Genomic DNA, 14,724 nt, shown 5'->3' on the forward strand with positions numbered 1-14,724 from the left:
ATCCTGTAAAGAATTAGCTTTAGGGCATGAATCTTGGATACATTATTTGTAAATATGTCCAGACAGATGTATCAAGTTTCCAAGATAGCATCAATTTAGATAATTTGATCTTTTAATGGTTTTAGGTCTACTTTTTGTCTGTAGACTATGTGACATTCAAATATGTTTGGTATCACTCATATAACTAAGTGAAGAGTACTCCCTCTTTCCAGCCTTTTATTTCTGTAACTATTCTTGATAAATCTAAGTCTCATCATCTGTTGTTAAAATGGTGGTTTAAACTGAAGAGAACCATTTGCTCAGGAGTTTTGAAACATGTAAATTATCACAAGATTAATTTTTAAAACCATTTTTTATGTAGGTTGGTTAGAACCACTGTTGAGTAGAATAGCTGAAGACAAGCGCCATGTTGTTTACCCTCAGATTCCACAAATTTCTGACGAGACTTTAAAATTTATTGCACATAAGTCTAAAGATATACAGATAGGGAAATTTGACTGGAACCTTATATTCAAATGGATGTACCCTCCAGAATACATACAGAAATTACGTAAATCACCCACTGATCCTGTTCGGTTAGTCAGCACGCCATGTTGTAAACTAACTAACATACTAATGTAGTATTCTAACACCAGAGTATTTGTTTTGGTTGTTATGCTGACTATCTCTTTATATTGTTTTATCTCACTTGTCAACTTGATGTTCCTTACCCTATGTTTTGAACCCTCTTTCAAATGTTTAAATAATGGAATGGCACCTAGTAGGGGATACAACTGTGAATAGAGGGCATCCATTTGACCTTTGGTTTATGATTCTCTCCTCTAAAACCAATCTGCATACTTTGACCAAACTTGACCAACTGATATTCGTAGAATAGAAAATTACTCTTGGATCCTTATTGGATAACCCAACTACCAATTATGCAGCATGAATAGGTGCAATAAGATTCAAATTATTTAATTAGTTTCTTTGATTTATAGAAAATGTTTATTAAACTTTAGTGTTGATTGTTCTGTGGTACATCATAATAATCTGAAACCAGAGTGGATAAATATTTAGGAGTTTGTGAAAGTTAAAGGTACATTATAGTTTGTCTTCTGTCTGTTTTTGCTAAAATATTCCTGGAACCTATCAATCTAGAGGTCATGAAAAAGTTTACTTCAAGGAAAGTTATAAAACCACAAAAGGAACCAGGTAAAACTACATGGATCCATCTTTTAACCTAGTTATTTGTAAAAGTAAGACATCTGAAAGATTGTACTCTTGTGTTCATTTTGAAGTTTCATTTTCTGTAACTGTCCTTTTCAGTATGTTACTTTTACAGTCAGATTTCTTGTATAGATATACTATACTTACCGTGTCAATAAGAGTCATGCAAGCCTATACCTCTTTATTTTGTAAAATTTCTTGAATGAATGTACTACAATGTCAATAAGTATCCCGTCCATCTTTACTTCTTACTGTGAAACCTCTCCACTCTATAGATGTAGTATTATTTCACTCAAAGCACTGTATGATATGCTTATATTTTATAGTACTGCTTTTATTATTATTTATCACACAGCTTTTCTACACATACATATTGTACGTATCTTAAGCTTTAGTTTATCACATTTTAGTCTTATTTATATTTGCTTTACAATATTTGATCTTTTATTTGCCATCTGTATTCTTAGCTATTTTGTGGTTGCATTGGTTGATGTTTTTGTTTTACTAAAAATGTTATTGAAAATATATATGTTACAATTTTATAAAGTTCATATAACTTATATATTTTATATAAATGTATTTATAAAATCTTGAATTGACTAAGATAAATAGATTTGATATTTCCACAAAAAATTACTTGCAATATTTGATCAATTCTATGAAAATTCAAAAGTTATTATCAGCTTTCTAAAATAAAATGTGTTCAATTTACTAGTTAATTAAGACCATTTCTTTTATTTCACTTTGATAATTTCATTTTATTTGTATATTAACATATTACATTATAAAATTATAAAATGTTGTGTAACCTCTTTGTGTCTATTTTAGGTCCCCCACTATGGCAGGAGGATTGTTTTCTATAAGTAGAGAATATTTTACACATTTAGGAACCTATGATCCAGGCATGGACATATGGGGAGGAGAAAACCTAGAACTGTCCTTTAGGGTAACATTCAGTTTTATAACCTTATGTCCTTGTCCACAAGGAAACAATACCTAAATTTATAATCCATCTAATTTTAAATCTGCTCAAAATTTATTACCAATATTGTCCTTCATGATTGTTTGATAGATTTTTTCTTTATTTTTGCACCTGCCAGGTCATTTTGTAATCTAACAGATGTACAGACGTCTAACATTAATAATACCACAATTCATAATCCATCTGATTTATAAAAAAAAATTACACCTATGAACCTTTTAATGATAATTTAAAGCATCTTTTTCGAGTTTTATTTATGGCCCCTGCCACATGGTTTTGAAAGCAAACAGATGCCCACACTTTCTGTACCTGCAGATATTAATTTGGTTTGTCTTTGGGTATAAAGTTTGCATATCACTCCTGTTGACTGACTTTTAAAGTAAAGCCTTTTAATAGTGATTACTTCAAAAAAAATATTCAGTACCAGAAACTTCCTTTCAATCTTGATTTATTGCTGCTATTAGACACAATGAAATGAAGCAGTAGTGCCTAAACATAATAAGTGCAAACTGTTATATATATACAAGGAACAGCTTAATAACCTTAACAAATATTAAAGACTTACTGGAAGTCCCAAAATCATTGATTTCAAATTTTAGATTGAAACTACCTTTACAGCGCTTTTATGGCTTTGATTTATTTTTATTGAAGGGGTGCTGAAGTTGCAGATGATTTATTGTATCTATACATCTCTCTATTTATATTTGAACAGATATGGATGTGTGGTGGCACATTAGAGATAGTTCCATGTTCTCATGTTGGTCACATTTTCCGTAAAAGATCCCCATACAAATGGAGGACAGGTGTCAATGTTGTGAAGAAAAATTCTATACGATTAGCTGAAGTCTGGATGGATGAATACAAAAATTATTATTATGAAAGATTTAATTATGATTTAGTGAGTATACCATTCATATCAATAGAGAGATTTTTACATGTGTTTAAAAGGGGGTGATAAATTGTGCAATTAAGATGTAAAGTAGCATAGACAAATTATATTTCTATCAGTATCTATTCAAAATGTGAATGGCAACCTATTGGATACTTATATTAAAATTTCATTTAGTGTTAAGTCCTGCTGATAAGGATGTTAATGTGGATCTACACACAAATAGGAATGGGGATGATGTTCTATGGTTTATTCCAATATGTCATTTTATGACATGGGTAGCACATTGTAGGGGACATTGAAAACCATTTGTCTCTTGGTCTGTCCATCTGTTTGGTCTTTTTGGCACTCTCATAGGTTCAATTCTTTCCAGATTTTATATAAAACTTATACTATAGGTTAATATCAGCAATCAAGGCGGATCCAGCCATTTTAAAAAGGGAGGTTCCTAACCCAGGACAAAGGGGGGTTCCAATTACATGTCTCCATTCAAATGCATTGGTAGTCCCAAAAAAAGGGGGGTTCCCCCCCCTCTGGATCCGCGCCTGTCAATATCTTGGACAAATTATTTAATGATTGATGATCAACTTTTTTTTTTAAAGTTATGGCCCTTAGAAATGTAAATTATGTGCAAAGGAGGGACATTAAAATACTGTTCTTTTATATATGCATACCTAGAGGTTAAAAATAACAATAAAATATATATTTATTTTAGGGAGAATATGGTGATGTAACAGAGAGAAAGGCATTAAGGAAAAGTTTAAATTGCAAAAGTTTTGATTGGTTTGTCAAGAATATATATCCAGATTTGTTTGTACCAGGGGATTCTATAGCATCAGGGGAGGTAAGTCAGATCGGTTTGTACCAGGGGACTCTATAGCATCAGGGGAGGTAAGTCAGATTTGTTTGTACCAGGGGATTCTATAACATCAGGGGAGGTAAGTCAGATTTGTTTGTACCAGGGGATTCTGTAGCATTAGGGGAGGTAAGTCAGATTTGTTTGTACCAGGGGATTCTATAACATCAGGGGAGGTAAGTCAGATTTGTTTTTACCAAGGGATTCTATAGCATCAGGGGAGGTAAGTCAGAATTGTTTGTACCAGGGGATTCTATAGCATCAGGGGAGGTAAGTCAGATCGGTTTGTACCAGGGGACTCTATAGCATCAGGAGAGGTAAGTCAGATTTGTTTGTACCAGGGGATTCTATAGCATCAGGGGAGGTAAGTCAGATCGGTTTGTACCAGGGGACTCTATAGTATCAGGGGAGGTAAGTCAGATAGGTTTGTACCAGGGGACTCTATAGCATCAGGGGAGGTAATTCAGATTGGTTTGCTACAAGTAAATTTTTCATACAAAGACATATCACAAGAAGTAAAACCATTTGAAGAAAAGAATATGATGGGTATCAACAACAAAAAACAACACAAAAACATAGTAAATATAAAGAAAGTTTCTTTATGTGATATCTTTTTAAAAACATAATCAGACAAGGTTCTGATATGTTAGAGAACACTTATAATCTTTTTTCCCCACTAGGTAAGATTCATTTTCCAGTACAAAGTACATTAAAGTCATTGTAAGAGTGTTATTTATGCTGTATAGGAATGAGATTTGTTATGTGTGATATACTGTCTATGGACTGAACATAACCTTGTTAATTCTAAATAGCATGTAAAAAAGGACTTAGTGAACGAACTTCATTGAGAAATTTCATTTAGTAAATTTAGAAGATGTTTCAGTTAATGTAAAAAAACAAACTTTTACTAATAATATGTTTAGGATGATTATGTTTAATCATGATTTATTTTTTATAATTACAGATTCGAAGTAAAGCTAAACCAATGTGTGTTGACAGTTCAGTTGATTCACATAATATGCATAAACCAGTCAACATGTGGCCTTGTCATAATCAAGGTGGCAATCAGGTTAGTTTATAAATGTGGTAATTGACTTGTGGCCATGTTGGCAGTCATGAGGGTAGGAATGAACTTTACAGTCAGGAGTCAAACGGTCATTTTTGGCTACGTTAGGGTAAAATTGGTTAAAATTTACCATGATTCGTCATAATACCCCTATCATTATTCGTCAGAGGTCTGGAATAATTATCGTTACCTTTTTATTTCTGGAAGAAATTAACTTGATTCGTCTGAATTAGTTTATTTTTTATGCCCCACCTACGATAGTAGAGAGGCATTATGTTTTCTGGTCTGTGCGTCCCTTCGTCCGTCTGTCCCGCTTCAGGTTAAAGTTTTTGGTCAAGGTAGTTTTTGATGAATTTGAAGTCCAATCAACTTCAAACTTAGTACACATGTTCCCTATGATATGATCTTTCTAATTTTAATGCCAAATTAGTGTTTTTATCCCAATGTCATGGTCCACTGAACACAGAAAATGATAGTGCGAGTGGGGCATTCGTGTACTGAGGACACATTCTTGTTATCATCTAAAAGACCCTGTGCATTTTATAGTCATGCACCAAAAAATACTGTTATTATCATTTTTCAAGAATTATTACCGTTATTCATCATGAAAGTACCCCTATCAAAACCCTCAGCCACCTCAGTTCTTGAATGTAGTTATACATCAGTTAACTTTGCCATGTCTTAACCAGGGTGGCAACTAGGTTCTTTTTCTGTACATGCCTTATAATTAACATGCCATAACTAGGTTGGTAGTCAGGTTAGTTCTTATCATGCTGAGATAAGCCAGTTATATGTGGCTATATCTTAACCAGGATGGTCATTAGGTCTTTATAAAGTTTCTTTATGACCAGGATAATTAATAAATGTACTTACATTCTAGTTTAGATGGGGAAACAAATCATTTTTTCTGTTGCTTTTCTTGTTTCTTAGCTGACTTGGCCAATAGTGTCTTGTGCAATATGTTCATGTTTTTGCTGTCCTATGTTGTCTGGCCATCAGCATGGTTTCTTGGCAGGAATAGTACATTGAATTTGTGTTGGTATATTTTAGGAAGAGGTATCTTCTCAATTAGAATTTATTAAATGAATAAATGTACATACATTTTGTTCAAGGGGAAATAACTTTAGATACATATTCCTGGCTAGTGTTAGCCTCTTTCTAGAAAAGTCAAGCATACCCAAGGAAACAAGAGAAACCGTAAAAGTCTTGAAATTTCATAATTCTGATACATAAAACGTGCACAAATTCCTTTAGAGATGTAAATGTGATATAAATTGATGGCTTTTCATTAAGGAGGAGAGCTGTATTTTTTCATATGGTATATTTGTTTGAAAAAGACACAATGCTTTGTATTTTGTGTAATTACTTACTTGAGAACAATATGATATCTATAAGTATATTTTGTATACAAAATCAGAAAAAAGTAGTCAGTGATGCAGGAATACTCAAAGAGAAATTGTATCTTTGATAAAAGACAGGTCATTGTGTAGAACATAACATTTGCTATAAAATCAGATATTTTAGCCTTCCAATCTACTCATTCAATGCCATTTATAGAAAAAAAGGTTATAATAAAAAAAAACTTGCAGCAATGCATGTTTATAGTTTTCTTTTGGCTGTTGATATTACCAGTAAAATGCACTTTGTTATTTTCAGTATTGGATGTTAAGTAAGACTGGAGAAATAAGGAGGGATGACGGTTGTCTTGACTTCTCCGGTGGAGAAAGTATAATTATCTACCCTTGCCATAGTCAGAAGGGGAACCAACAGTGGGAGTATAGAGAGGTAATATTATATTTATTTCACTCATGTCATCTCTACTCATCCTATTACATTTTTCATTTTATTTTGTTTGAAAAATAATCATGTATGAATGTCAATTATACAGCTACCAACTTAATACTAAAAACTGCCATTGTTGTCTTGAAGTACCTTGATGAGTAGGTACTCAAAAATATTGGTTTGATCCCATGTCAGGTCAAACCTTGGATAGGATACCATTTTTCATGCTACAAATAGATATAGGAAGATGTGGTATGAGTGCCAATGACAACTTTCACTGGTCAACATATATTTGTTCCACCTAACAGATGTTCTTCTAGAAACTTTGTTATAAACAATGTCATTATATCTATTCCTGTTAGAACAAATATGCCATACCATTCATTCTGTTAGGAACATTAACTATAATACTCATTCCAATGGGAATAATATTCCAGAATACTTTTTGCATTTGCAACTTATTTTATGAAGGAACTTTTATTTCATGACAGATCTTTTAGTTTAAATTCTAACATGATGGTACCTAAATTGCACCTATTTTGACAGTTTTTTCACCTAAGTTTTTTTCATGATCAAGAAATAAATGGTTCATTCCCTCTATTCCCACTTTTTATAAATCTTGTAAGAAAAGTTAAAATTTCATGTGGGAATAGGAGGAAAACTTGTGCAAACAAAGGATTATACTGTACAAACATTTTTTAATCAACTGTTTTATTCATTTAATAGAACAAGTAATAATTTTGCATCTGTATGAATTCTGGTGGTTTTTTTAACTTGAACAAAATAAATATGAAAGAAATTCAAACAAATTTTAGTAAATTATTTTAATTAATTTTATAACACAAATTCAACTGTAGATTCCAGCAAGCATAATTTAACACAGATTATACAATAGCACTAAATCAAATCACACACTGTAGCACAAACATTATACAATCACTCCCTCGCTCAGGGCACTCAACATGACTTAGGAACCGAAGTGAGGGGTTCCAAACCCATCAAAGACTACGAAAGTGTCTGAAATGACAACGAAGTTGTGAATGGCGGTCGACAAATAGAGACATAAAGGACACACTCAGCATGAAATAATTATGTTGGAAATTTTCGTTTTTAATAGCGAAAACGTGGACAAGACTATTGTTTTCAATCCAGATACGGCCAGAATTTTTGTTTAAGGCAAGAATCAGAGTCATTTTTTTCTTTCAAATATGTCAGACTGCCTCCTCAAAACAAATGGTTCGTACATGAGACTTGAAATATTTCTGGGGCTTATACTGACTGAGGATCATTATTCAACTTTGTTATCTATAAAATAGGCATTTGGGGTTAAACATGTTTTCGTAGGTAAATAATGATGTGTAACTTTTTTTTCATGAGAGTGTACTAGTCTATAGAGTATTTACTATTACTTTCTGTTTGGTGGAATAGTGACACAGAAGTCAATACTTTCTTGCTCAATCATGTGTCGCTTTAAAGGTTGGCCTTGGTCCTTGAATGTTGTTACATAGTCTGTAAAGGCTGTGTAGTTGATGTTGGTATTAATCTGATCTATGTCTGTAAGGACACTAAACCACGCATCTTCAACCTCAGGAAAGGGTTTAAGTGGAAGTACAGTGGCACGGCGTACTAGTAAGGAATCTTGTATATACTACTACACTTTTGGCTTTGAAGTAAAGCTTACAGTTTTCACCCATTATTTTGATTATTTGTCCAAGTAATTATATTTTTTAGATAATACTTTTATTCCATATCTTAAGATTATATTTAGATATAATATTATTTATATCATGATTTACTAGTATAGCAGACAATTTTTTATGGTTACAAATTCAAAAATTTGAAAATAAATCTGACTCCATTCTATTTGTCATATTTTTTTCTTTATTTTCAAGTACAGTTTCAAAAATTTATAACAATAAAACTAACTCCAATCTATTTATCATAACTTTTCTTAATTTTTAAGTATTTCTTTGATGAAAAAGGACCATATTTCATATAAACAAGGTATTATACCTAAATAGTGTACCAAATATATTATGCTTTAAAAAGAAAATACAGGTAAATCTTAGGTGAAATTCAAATTAACCTTGATTGTTATAAAAACAAATTATTTATCAAAACATCTATTGTTATTTGCAAGTGGGAATAGAAGGAATAGAATTTTTAAAAAGTGGGAATAGGAGGAAGACACCAAATAAATGTCCTTAAAGTGTTTATTTTGAAGCCCTATCCTTCTTTATTGTATAGGTACACCAATTTAATTTTTAATCCATATTGAGTCATAAAAAAATGGGTTTGAATCAACCTCTAAACTATATGATTCTGTAATGAGGAGTACCCAAATTGCATCCATGCTTAAATTCACATCGTCAAAAGACTAATAACCGAGCTTTTGTTTAATATCTTAAAATATTTTACACAATTGGATATTAGTCCATGCTTACTCTTCATATTTTACGAAATGGATACTTATAATATATTGTATTTGCTAATTTTAAAAAAATGATGTTTTGATGACGTCGCATGATGACGTTTTCGTACATTTTGCTTTTTCAGTAAACAGTCCATCTGTTGATAAATACTGTGAACATTTTGTGTATATCTAATTAGTTTACCTATGATGAAAGACGTGCATAGTATCAAATCATTAAAATACAAATTGTTTAGTCTCTAGGAAATCTTGTAAGATTTCCGTTGCTATTTTTACTAAATAGGTGCAATTTGGGTACTTGGTGCAATTTGGGTACCCTTACGTTATATCTGTAAGAGGAAAAACTATGTCAGTTTGTAAACTAGAACATAAAAAAAGAAGATAAAAAGTTGAAGAAAGACAAAACAAACAAACAAAAAAGTACAATATGACAAGTTACCAAAACACTCCATAGAAAATGACTGATATGTCAACTGATCTGATATTTTATATGGGAGACAACACTATGTTGTTCTACATTAATAAAAAAAGAACTAGTTTATATGTCATATATAATATCAGCAAGGATCAGTTTCAGTTATTATTATTACATTTGTTTATTTAAAAATCATCCTATCATGCTATTTCAAGGAATGTTATTTAATAATTTTTATTTTTATTTCAGGACAATACAATATTTCATTCTAATACACAGAAATGTATGGAGGTTTCATTAGATGGACAAAAATTATTAATGAAATCTTGTACTGGAATAGATAGACAGTTATGGCAATGGAAAAGAAAAAAGCAATAACAAATGCTGTGACTAGAATTTTAATGAATTAATCACCATGTAAACCAGTCATTATCATGGATCATTAACCTCCAAGGTGCAACAGTCTATATTCATTCATTTATTTGGGTTGGCTATATCATTGAGTTTGTAAATATCATTTTGTTGTACATTAGTCCCCCCTTTTATGAGGCCAAGTAGGTGGCCTTTTGATAAAGTGTGGTTGACAATGGTGACTGATAAAATCACTGTGATACCTCAACTATATACAATGAAACTGACTTTAGAAGAGGAATTGTCTCCCTTGAGCCACTTAATTTTGGGGAACACTGTATATATAAATTATCTGTTAGATATCATTTACGTTAGTGGTTAAGAAATTATGGGTTTGAAATCTCAGTTTAACTATGGTTGAAGCTTAGATATATATTCAAATATTTTATTATATTTAACTAATCATACATTAAATAAAAAAAATCAGCTTAAAAAAATAGTTACAATATCTACCTTTGTTTTAATTATTTGACTTAGCTCTAAAAACTTCAGAATGTAGGTTCAGCAATTAATACTTCATTTGCATAAATAGATTTAACATGTGATTTGAAAATATAAATGACCTAGTCTTGAGAATACAGGCACTTAAGAGTCTACAAATCCTTCCATTCATGTGAAATAGATAACTTATTGATGCATTTGGATATTTTAAGTTCAGATATTTCTGATAATTGAATAAATGTGTGTCAAGTGTCAAGTATTCACAAAAGAATTCAAGTCCAACTGAAGTGATCACATTGTGTTAAAGTTATTGGTCTTTTTTCTGCTGTGCAGAATGAACTATTATGAGTAGAATGACCTATTGTTTCTTTCTACTTAATATATGGTGCATATACTTAAATACTTTATTGTTATTGTACATTTATATGGAATTTTATTTTAGATTTGTTGTATTATTTCTACTGTTCTGCATATTACACACAGAACGTGACACTTTTATACAATAAAATTAGGCTGATAGGAATAAAACACATTCTGACTTGTAGAAATGTAAATTTCTATACCTTAAACTTGTCAATTTTCAATTGAAAGGACATATCCTGAATATTAATAAACATCTATAAAAGGAAGAGTTGTAATTCTTTTTAAATCTCAAGTGAAAATGGATGTTATATCCTCAGATAGACTTTAGAAGTTTTTAACTGAACTTATCTTTAGAAAATTAAATTGAAGACAAATCAAATATTGAACTGGTCATTCAATCAGACAAAATACTTTTATAATAAAACCATATGACACCTCAGACTACCTTTTTAGTCTACTTACAGGTACTTTACTATTGTGAATGACATTCATTCAAGTATAGAGTTGATGAATACAAATACTTTATCGTATTATTATTAATTCTTGCTTCACTTTGTCCCTAGTTTCTACATGATATAATGTTCCTCATTTGTTATTTGTATATTTTATATGTTAAACTTGTGTGTAATCAGTACAAGGTATCATGTTCTTAAGTATGTTAGTGTGTAGATTTGTCGAGCTTGTTATTGTCCTGTAAATGAAGAATCCCTAAGTATCAATTAAGATAGTCATTAGACTTTCCATCAACGGGTACACACAGGCATTACTGAAATTCAAGTCAAATTAAATCAAGGCTTTCCAAATGAAAGAGTCAAAATAGAACAATAGAAAGGTTCTTTTCATGAACCATTACCCTTTTAGACCCCTCTCAAGATATTCCTATTCCTTATAGGACAAGAATTGATTTTCAATGCAGTCCTAATCTTAGTAATTTGAACCCTACTAAAAGCCATCCCTATTATCAAGTCACATGGTTTTTTGTAAAGGAAGTGAGGCTTCTGTTCACAAAGTGGACACTGATCTTTTCTACAGAGACTATTTAAGGGCTGACCTTTTTGTTAACAATCTATTATTTGTTTGATTTATTGGGCGTTAGGACATTCCATGATTGGTGTAATTTGTTTGGCTGTTGTTTATAAAAGAAGCTGTGATGGTTTTTAATTACATTCCAAAATTTTATTTTTGTTGACTGATTTATATATATATGTTGACTCAGTCTGAATGGTGTGAAAGTGATTATGAATGGGACACATTTAACTTACAATTTTGTCTTGCCATATAAGTTTATATATTATTGGAATTAGACATTATATATATATCTGTGAAGATTTAAAGAAAATATATCACCTTTTAAAACATTCCTTGTGAGAAAAGAGCTCTTTCACCTTTAACTATTGTCCAATTCAGACTTTTTGTAAGAGATTCAGTCTTATGGTCATTGGAAAAGCAATTTCAAGGGTTTTGAATGTCCCAAGAGGTTGTTAGAAATACAATACAACATTTGTTATCCCTTTTAAGTAAAATGTATATAACATGCAGTTGATGTGTGTTCTTAAGTCTACTTAAATATATATATTATATATAAAACCACAACGCTGATGTGTATTGTGTTCTTAATTTACAGAATCATTTGTGTGTATCGACTTGGCTAGATGTGTGTGACGTATTTGATATGAAAGTATTGATATATATATATATTCCTATGTTACACCACAGTAGTGGGGTTGTTTATGTGGTAACTTGTAGGTCATGGTAAATAGTTTGCTTCCTTAGATTACCTAGTCATTATTTGTGGGATATTTTTACATGGTATACAAATTCTACTGCAAATAGTTGTGTTCAGACATTTAATGGGAAATTGTTTTAAGCATTTGATTTTATTGTTATATTCATAAAAATGTTTAAAATAAAGTCTATAATGCACAATTTTATTTTTTTTCAACATTGGAAAATTGGTGAAAATGATTGATTATTTGCAGTTGAAAAATGGATTGTCCACACAGGAAATCCATGTCAAAAAATGTATATATTTTTTTATTTTATGTGGGCATATGTTTGTAGAATACTATTTCATTAAATCATGCATGATAAATTTTTGTTTGTTTAAAGAAATGAGCATTTAAAATCATCTTCCACATGCGAAAGAAGCTATTCTTTCCAAATTCTTTCCAATTGATAGAAAATCTGTATATTAGACATCCTTGAAGGATATATGTTTTGATGACACCTTATTGGAAAGGACTATCCATTCCCGTTCAAGTATTGTATACATTATGAAATCCACACATATATATATATTTATCCTTTATTATTTATTTGATGCAAAGAGAAATTATTGTCAATGCAAACAGTATTCACCATGAAATATTGAATGTATAGTGTTTTGTTGGAGAGTATAGACATACTAGACCCTAAATATTAAATTTATTGTGTTTTGTTGGAGAATTCATGCTGAAATATTGAATTTATTGTAACACTTTTTGTCAGTGGTATATGATTAAATTATAGATGTGATTCTGCTGGGGTTGTTTGTCTGGAGCAAGTAAATTAATAGTGTTTTTTTCAGATAATAGTAACCCTCTGGTTTTAAGGATGAAGTGCCATTTACAAAATTTGCCTGCTAATGCCTACTTTTCTTTTCAAAACTTTATTTTTAAAAACATAACAATCAGAAAACAATTTCTTAAATCTTTTTAAACCAATATTGTTTTCCATATCTTATGAATGAAAAAGAGGTGCCAATGTTAAATGAATGAAAAATCTATGAAATTATTTCCTGCCAGTTTTTAAATGGATTATTATATCTTAAATTAAAGCACACACCTTTTTATTATTTTCTCCTTTTTGGGTATTTAAAAAACTGGTAATTCTTCTCAAAAGTTGCAGGAAAAAATGAAATATATATGACTTTGGATGTATGTTTTACTCATATCGGAAGTAGAAAAAGTAATCACCTTCTATGCCAAGGAGGGAGTAAAATGTATATTCACAATCAACTGTTTATATATATTTGTTATTTAAACAATTGTGATATTTAGTTAGTATATAAGTGGTTATACAAAAGATAACTGTTTTTGAAAGAGCTTATAAGTTACAATTTGTTTTGTTTGTACTTAATGCATTCCGTTGATGAAATAATTAAAAAAAAGAAATGGTTTAAAAGAATTTTGATTTACTGATAAACTATATTTTGTGATGTTCACGAAATAGAACTTTGACTTTTTATTATAGAATCTATTTATTCTCAAACTGACCTACAATCAGTAGTTTCTGTTTTAACTATTATTGCATTCATTGCGAATTTGTAAATACAAAAGAGACCAATAAACCAGAATAATGAAATGTTGCTATCTAAGGATTAGAGGCAGCAGACTGAAATTCATACTCTCAAAAACAAGCATTAATTCTAGGACCTTTTATTTAATTTCAAATTTTTATCCAGATGTCATGTAATATCCTACACAAAGTAAATATATTGAATATTGTTTTTGATACTTATATAAGGAGTGAATTTATTAAACAGTACAATTTATTCAACGTGGAAATATGTGAAATTTATTTGTAAAGCCAGAGAACTAGGAAGTAACTGGACGAGACTTTGTTTTCCTCTTGTTTATAAAGCACATACATATAAATGTTTTATTTTTGAAATTATACTTGATCAACATAATTGACACAATATGAGTATGCTACAATAGTTTTTCATAATTGTAAGATTAATTATTCGTTATGATAGATGATTGATGAAAAGTGTGAATATGTCTGAATGTGATAAAAGTGTATATTGATAAAACTGATCTGTGCCTTCAAAATAAAAATATACACAATTCAATTGATTTATCTTATTGAATCAATGCATGGCACCACACACAAGGGTTA

The 14,724-nt window shown here is 30.5% G+C and overlaps 1 protein-coding gene across 7 annotated transcripts in view; it reads left to right on the forward strand.

Moving 5' to 3' along the window:
• LOC134706403 (polypeptide N-acetylgalactosaminyltransferase 5-like) overlaps window positions 1-14,677 on the forward strand; it is a 59,570-nt gene extending 44,893 nt beyond the window's left edge. For all 7 annotated transcript variants that reach the window (XM_063565311.1, XM_063565317.1, XM_063565318.1 and 4 more), the window contains 6 exons: window positions 2,038-2,155; window positions 2,904-3,089; window positions 3,796-3,924; window positions 4,901-5,005; window positions 6,659-6,787; window positions 9,880-14,677. In XM_063565311.1, the coding sequence (XP_063421381.1) occupies window positions 2,038-2,155; window positions 2,904-3,089; window positions 3,796-3,924; window positions 4,901-5,005; window positions 6,659-6,787; window positions 9,880-10,008 (796 nt within the window). In that variant the 3' untranslated portion in view covers window positions 10,009-14,677. The remainder of the gene's footprint in view (window positions 1-2,037; window positions 2,156-2,903; window positions 3,090-3,795; window positions 3,925-4,900; window positions 5,006-6,658; window positions 6,788-9,879) is intronic.
• The last annotated feature ends 47 nt before the right edge of the window (window positions 14,678-14,724 follow it).

Source organism: Mytilus trossulus, chromosome 2 (genome assembly GCF_036588685.1).
Source record: "Mytilus trossulus isolate FHL-02 chromosome 2, PNRI_Mtr1.1.1.hap1, whole genome shotgun sequence".
NCBI lineage: Eukaryota > Metazoa > Mollusca > Bivalvia > Mytilida > Mytilidae > Mytilus > Mytilus trossulus.